Source organism: Calidris pugnax, unplaced genomic scaffold, assembly GCF_001431845.1.
Source record: "Calidris pugnax isolate Ruff unplaced genomic scaffold, ASM143184v1 scaffold22, whole genome shotgun sequence".
Classification (NCBI taxonomy): domain Eukaryota; kingdom Metazoa; phylum Chordata; class Aves; order Charadriiformes; family Scolopacidae; genus Calidris; species Calidris pugnax.
In genome coordinates this window covers 682008-689139 of record NW_015090763.1, presented here as the reverse complement: position 1 = coordinate 689139, position 7132 = coordinate 682008, and the positions used below count along the sequence as shown (strand labels likewise).

The window sequence follows — 7132 nt, the reverse complement described above, 5'->3', positions numbered from 1 at the left end:
CAGTTGTTTTGGTGTCGAACACAGAGCAGTACAAGCTTTTGCTAAATGTACACCTGTATGTATATGCAAGGGGTCTCATCCTTGTCTCTGCTAAAGAAGCTTTTTTGGTGTCATTAGTGAGCCCAGTGCAGGGTGGAGCCCAGGAGATGCTCATCTCAACTCTGTCTAGTCTTACCCTTCCTTCAGTTTTACCCTGGACTTACCATTTCCACTTCAATGTCTTCCAGCCACAAGGCCGGTAAGATTTCCCTTTTACCAGTAAACTGCTCCCCCAGGCCTGCCCGACACCAGTACACAGGGGTTCTCTTTCCTACAGCAGCTGGAACTGATAACTTTCTACTTTCAAAGTAAAAATCAGAAACAATAAATACATCTTGGTTTACTTGTTAAAAAAAAAAATATTTTTTTTCTTTTTGTTTTAGATAGTATTACCTTAAAGGTTTGTCATAAAAAGTTGTTTTGATGTTTTCTGACCTGCTCTTCCTTTTCCCTCCCCGTTGAAACTGCTCAGAATCTCACCCAGGCTTCATTCCCGTCTGTCTTACTGTTTTGTTTAAACAACCACAGTGGCAGTTGTCCTTAATGTGCAGGAAATTTAGATCATCAGGCACTTTTACGTGTTGCTGGTGTAACCTCCATCTTTGCCGCGGGAGCAGGCGCTCTCAGGGTGGTTCTGTTTCATGAAGAAAAGATGTGCTGTTTCTTTAGAGAAAGATCACGTTTCCTGCCCTCACCCAGGATAGCACACATCCACCTCCACAACCCCGCGGGGTCCTTGGCACACCAGGGGGAAAAGCACTTCTGCTGCTGGCACGTTTAACCAGCAAACCTCCAGGCGGGGAGACGGCAGCAGCCCCGTGGGGATTTTAATGGGGAATGTTTTTCCCACCCTGGTAAAACGGGGAAACTGGCCTTGGTTTTCTGCTGAGCAGCTCAGAAGGTAGCACAGGAGCCCCACGCTGTGCCAGAGATGGCAGAACAGCCTGGGCTGCTGTTTAGAGTGAAGGATGTGGCTCCAAGCTGCCAAGTATTGCTGAAACTCTTCTATTTTCCACCAATAGCACCGAAAGCAGGGATAGATTGAATGCAGCTTAGGAACAGATGGACAGACAGGGAAAATAAAGGGATGTTAGCGAAACCAGGCAGCCTTTATCAGCCTTTATTTAAGCCTGATATCTTAAATAAAGACAGTCAGGATTTAGGGGCTGTAATTTCTTTCCGTCGAAGCATGCTGATGCGTTACCCCCCCATGGCTTACCTGGCAGTTCATCGCTGCCTGCTTTTAGCTGCAGCTGAACAATTCACTTTACAGCCATCCTGTAAAACTGTAGTTCTCTAAATATCTAAATAGAAGTGCATGACAGGGTTTTAATCAGTGGGCAGCGTTTCCTTGGGAAGGGTGGGCTCGGACTTGCATCGCTGCATTGTGTTTCCTTTCATTCCGGTGGAAAAAAGGCTCCATTTAATGATTAACAGCCATTCCTACCTCTCGGCTGGCTGGGCAGCCCGGTGTGATAGGGTAGAGCTGGAAAGCAGACAGAGATCAGTCTTTGCCAGACGTGGCATCCCCACCGCACCGGTCAAGAGACAAAAGCCTTTAGTGTTCCCGAAAAGAATTTAAAACATTTTACATCAAACGGCTGCAGAAGTTCAAACATGTCACCGCTGGCCTGTGGCACAGGAAGGGATAGGGTTTGTCAGAAAGGCTACACTAGAGGGGGAGAAAATAGCACTGGGCAGTAGCTTGGTTACACACGTTATTTTTGAGCTTTCTGTCCATCTCCTGTATCATTAATCCCCTCCGTAGCGCACTGGGAACAAGAAAGATAACCTACAGCAGCTTTTGCATCACAAAATAGCTGTCAAACTGTGGTCCCTAAAATCAGAAGTGCTGCATGTTCTGCTCCTCTGCTGTGATGGCTGAAGCCAGAAAGAGAAAATGAGTAGGAGCATCAGTTAACTAGAGCCCAGCTTCTGCCTTCATGGAGACCTTGGCTCTGCCATGGGTGGAGAGACATCTCAGCAGCCAAATGAAGCTCCTCAGCAGGTTTCTGCTCATGACCAGGACCCTACAAGGTAGGGAGGACTTTAGACCAGGGCTTGAACTAGTGCCAGTCATTTAAACAGAGCTCATGAGTGTGAGAAGTGCCGGTCCGGTCATGTTAAATACAGGATCCAAACAGAAAAGTTGTGTAGGGATTAGGGAATCCTGTGCAGGGAACGAGCATCCCATCAAAGCATGGAGAACACGAGGGCAGAGGGGCTGGGCTGCCCTGGAAGGGAGCAAGAAGGGACAGAAATGGTTCCAGTGGATCATCATCCCTTCGTGGCAGCGACACGTCCCACAGGGTGGGTTCAATTTTCCCTGTGGCTCCAGCAACTCTTAGCCAGGTACCAAGTTTAGATACTCCTGATCCAGGCTGGGTGCAGATCCTCAGCCCGGAGGGGAGAGAAAGGCTCTTTATCCCACCTCTTCTTCACATGTTTGATCCCTCCCATAGGTTTTTTTCCGGTGCCTGGGGTTTCGTGCTGCCTGTGCCTTCTGCCTGGTCATGCCACGGTTTTAAAACCTGAATAGGGTATTTATCTAAATATATCCCTATAATTCCTTGTGAGTTCTGGGGGCAGCGAGTGATTCAGGCTACTTTTCCGACTTGTGCAAAGGTAAAAAAGGATTGAACTGTAATTCAGTGGTGGCCTTTAGGCCAAGCCAAACTGGGAGGGCAAACTGGGGTTAGTGTCTGGGATTCCTCTGCTCCTTGAAGCCGGGCACTGTGAGTCATGTCCACAGCTGTAACGCCCCCTCGCCATGGCTCCTAGATGCCTTCACGCTTGGTTTTCCAAGGGGGTTAAAGAGACAAAATTATATTAATAAGAGCCTTGATGCTTACCCAAGGTAGGGATCCTGAGGAGAGGTGGGTACTGATTCTTCTGGAAACCGGCTAAATGCGGATGAGTATTTTAAATGCTGTATTTATTTAGGCAGTAATGACACACTGCTTTTTTGGAGAGGTGCATTTTGTCAAAAGCAAGTGTTCTGTTCCCTGTTCCCAATGTTGTGTGGTGTGTGGTGGCATTTCCTCCTCCCCTGTACTTTTCTTATTTTGGCTAATTAAACTAGAACAGTCAATTCCAATTCCTTTTTTTTTTTTTTTATTTCACCGCTGTGCTGATTTACTTCAGTTTATTTAGTGTTTTAAAATGGCTTCTATTTAAATTTGGAAGGGAAGAAAAATAAATCTGCTAAATATATTTCTATTCAGATCATATGTTGTGGCTTTTCTCTTTTTTGAAGAATGAGGTCTAATTTTTGAACCTGAATTCACTTGGCACTACTCTTGGCCTCAGCAATGTTGGGTTTCCTTTTGTTTTAAACTTAATTCCCTTTTTCCTACTGCTGAGCTCCATTTACGTCCCCACGCTAGGAAAGCTTTTCTACATATGTTTGGTTTGAAAGTGTTCATCTGAGCAAAGTTAAGGATGTGCAGGATGTTTGAGGACGGGGCTCGAAGTGTGTTTTATGGTGGTCCTTGGTGCCACGCAGTGAACCTGAAGCATTGCCAGTCCCTACCAGCTACCCAGACACATCCTGGTTGCTTACCTCTTCCCAAAAAGATGCAGCACATCTTTTTCCTTTCTTCTCTGTCCTTGGCTGTAGGAATCCAGCGCCTTGTTCTTTTCTGGGCAGAGCAAATGTGTTTGTTTTTTGTTTTTTTTTTTTTGTAGGAAGGGAAGGTTACTAAATACTTGCTGCTGTTGAAAGAGAGAAAAGGTAGAAAAGGGCAGGAGGATACAAGGTGAATTCAACAGTATTAGGAATTTTGTCACGCTTCTTTGCAAAGTATTTTTATTTTGAAATAGACTAAAGCTTTATCTTAAAAACTTAGGCTTGGCTAAAATACATTTCTCAGTGGGGAATGCGTGACTGAGAAACACAGGAAAAACAGCTGGGGAAAAATAGCTAAGAAAAATCAAGATTTTATGTGATTTCTGACACATTTGGTGTCATTATGTGACTGCCTTTTGTCCCTGAAGTGTGGGTGGGTCGTCTGAGCTCCTGGGCCTCCAGAGGGTCTTGGGACAGGTTTGTCTGGGCATAGGAGTTTCTTAGGAGTATCTGGCTGTGTAACTTAGCTGTGCTCTTCTGAAAAGCTTTTCTTGAGGATAGGGGACTGTGAGGCTGTTGGTTATCTACCCCAGACATAACACTGCTTGTTTCAAATGTTTTGTTGTTGCTTCCGAAAGCTTCATCTGTTGCAGCAAGCAAGGAAGCAAAATGCAGATGCTTCAGAGCAAAGGTATGAACAAAATCTTATGCCTATAGAAATTGGGAGATGTAAAACCACAACCACAGGTCAAATATATGTATTAAAGGAGAGAAGTCCTGAGCATGCATGGTAACAGAAGACATCGTGTGTACGGGAAATCTGATTTATGGTGGAAACCTTAATTTTTGGCCACGTTCTGAGGTCAGATTTTTGAGTAAAACCTGCATTGCTGAGTCAGGTCAGTGGGTCCTTGAATTTTCTGCTCCGAGTGTAACATCATTCCCCTCTGGCTTTTTGGTTTGAGGTGCTTTGGTGCTCTGCCTGGTCCGTCACCCTGTCTCGGGGGACAAGGAGGCCCCTACCTTTGTGCAGCGAGACCCTGGGGTGGCTCAGCTTTGATGCCCAGCCCCGTGCTGGATGCTCAGCACCTCTCAGGACTTGTCCTTTCCCCTCTGGACCTCGGGACCCCAGGATCTGCACCCTGTCCTCCTCCTCCCTGGGGCAGCAGTGACTGTGTCCCTCTTCCCTTGCAGCCCTTCCATCCCTCCCGCAGCTTCATCCCTGCTCCATCCCTGGCCTTTGGGGTGCCCGGGGTGCCCCCCTGCTTGCCCATGCCTGCAGAACAGCCCTGAACCTGCCCCTCGGAGGCTGGATCTCTGCTCATTAGCTGCTGTTTGCTGAAACCGGATACCTGGGGCACCCCAGCCAGCCGGCGGAGTCCCCTGGCTGCAGCTATTTAAAAGGACAAGGGCAGCCTTATAATTTCCACCTCTTTCACATCCATGTCCCTCCCAGCGCCCGGTCCCAACCTCTCTTCTCTCCTGGATCCCTGCAGCATCCATGCCCCACCAGGGGACCTGCCCACACCAGCCCTGGGCGAGGATTATCTGTTGATTTTGGGGGAACCCCAGGCGTTCTCCGGGGCTCCCAGCACAGGAGACACCTTGAGACCGAAGGGGAAGGAGTGAGGAAGGGAGTTGGGGGATTATTATTTTTTTTTTTTTTATTTCTTGCTCCTTTTGCTTTTTTTTTTTTTTTTTTTTTTTTTTTTTTTTTATTTCTTGCTCCTTTTGCTTTTTTTTTTATTATTTTTTTTTTTACTCTTATTATTTTATAAGAACTAGAAATTGCCGTAAGCTGCTGGGACAAATGAATGCCAATGACGGCGGGGCTGCGAGGAGACGGTGCACAGCCTCTCACCTCGCTGCAAAGTAAGTGCCCAAGGCAGAGCTGCTGTGCAAAGGGGGAGGGAGCAGGGCCCAGGGGGCACCCAGGGGTGCAGGGAGGAGGTGGGAGGGCTCGGTGGGGTGGGCTGCCCTCTCCTGCCTGAGGGGACCCCATAGAGCTGTGTCCTGTCCACCCCATAGAGCTGTGGACAAGAGGGATCTGCTCATCACCCTGATGGGGTGCAGGGTGGCAGGGTCTTGGCTTGGTGGGACTTTGTGAGAGCTGGAAGAGGAGGGGGCAGAGGGATGCAGGTCTTATCCACACGGAAAATCCCCTCTCCTGGCAGAGCTGGCGAAGTGGATTTGGGATCTGATTTACTCTGATGGACCTTGCATAAGAAAATTAATTCTCCTCTCCCCCCCCCTCCCCCTTCCTGGGGTCCAGCTTCCATCAGTAGGTGGTGGGAGAAGAGGGGGGGGTCTGGAGATGTCCTGCACCCAATCCCCTGTCCCCCCCTCCCCGTGGAAGCAGGGCAGGGAGAGGAGGGGACTTTTCTCCCCTGAGTTCCACCCCCCCATGGGCTCCCAACCACCTCCACCAAGGAAAAGCAGAACCAGGTACCTTAGAACATGAGTCCTTTGCCAGCTCGTGGTGAGGTGGGTCGAAGCCAGTTTGGGCAAGTGGGCTCCTGGCCCCCCCCCGGCAGGTGAGTGCAGAGGAGCAGTGATTTCCATCAGCGGCCTCCCCCAGACTGGGGGGGCTGTGTGTTTCCTCTGCAGAGCCTGGAAGGGGTCTTTGATTGCTTCTCGGCAGCTCTTCTGGCCAAAAGAGTTCCTTTATTTATTTATTTTGTATTATTTTTTTGTAAGTGCTTCAGTATTACAGAGGAGGGCAGCAGAGAGAGGCGGCAGGGACATCCTTAAATAATTTTCATTTCTCAAAATCTGCCTTTTCCTCTTCTCTCTAAGTCCAGAGGAGAGATCCTTGGGGGGGTGGGAGGCACATCTGCACTGCAAATAAAAATAATAATTACAACCACCAACCAAACAACAACAACAAAAGTAACAGCTAAGAAAAAAAACTCACTTTAAATCAAGGACTTTGGAAATCAGAGATCACAGAAATTGTACTATTAATAAGGAGGGGAGAAAAAAAAAAAAAAGAGAGACAAGAAATCCAGCGACCATGGGCCAGCCTGGCTTCCTAGCGTGTACTTTCTGTTCTCTCTCCTTTTTCCCAAGGTAATTGCAGTCTGCCGAGAGGGAGTTAAATGGGATTAAAAGATCTGTGTAAGCAAAAGGACCCAGAAGAGAAGGAGGAAGGAGTGAGCCGTCCGGGCCAGGGGGTGTCTTTGACACAGCTGAGCCCCTTAGAGAGGCAGAGAGCTGAGCTCCTGGGAAGGATGTACCCACAAACCGGCCTGTCCCTTTTTTTCTGATGGATTGCCGCAAAAATTGCCCGAAAGAGACAATGCACTAAACGTGATGGAGCCGGAATCAGAGCCGGTCTCCAGACTCAGAGCTACAGCAGCAGGCAGGGGGTGAGTACAAAGTCCGACTTCTCCCGGCGCTGGGGAAGGGCATCTCCCGGGAGGGGATGGGGGTACCCGGGGGGAAGCGGGGGATCCCGGGAGGGCTGCGGGAAGGGAGAGCCGAGCTTCCCGAGAAGGGGAGCTCCCGCTCCCGGGTGGCTGGGGA

The 7132-nt window shown here is 48.7% G+C and overlaps 1 protein-coding gene and 1 long non-coding RNA gene across 2 annotated transcripts in view; one reads left to right on the top strand and one right to left on the bottom strand.

Moving 5' to 3' along the window:
- Positions 1-368: 368 nt before the first annotated feature.
- On the bottom strand, positions 369-3680 carry LOC106892427. The gene is made up of 2 exons (XR_001412858.1): positions 3602-3680; positions 369-2069 (listed from the first exon to the last, which is right to left on the bottom strand). It is a non-coding gene; the product is annotated as an uncharacterized LOC106892427 (long non-coding RNA).
- A 2394-nt stretch (positions 3681-6074) lies between these two features.
- COL27A1 (collagen, type XXVII, alpha 1) overlaps positions 6075-7132 on the top strand; it is a 175205-nt gene continuing 174147 nt past the window's right edge. The window contains exon 1 of the mRNA XM_014949542.1: positions 6075-6975. Within this exon, the coding sequence (XP_014805028.1) occupies positions 6920-6975 (56 nt within the window). The 5' untranslated portion in view covers positions 6075-6919. The remainder of the gene's footprint in view (positions 6976-7132) is intronic.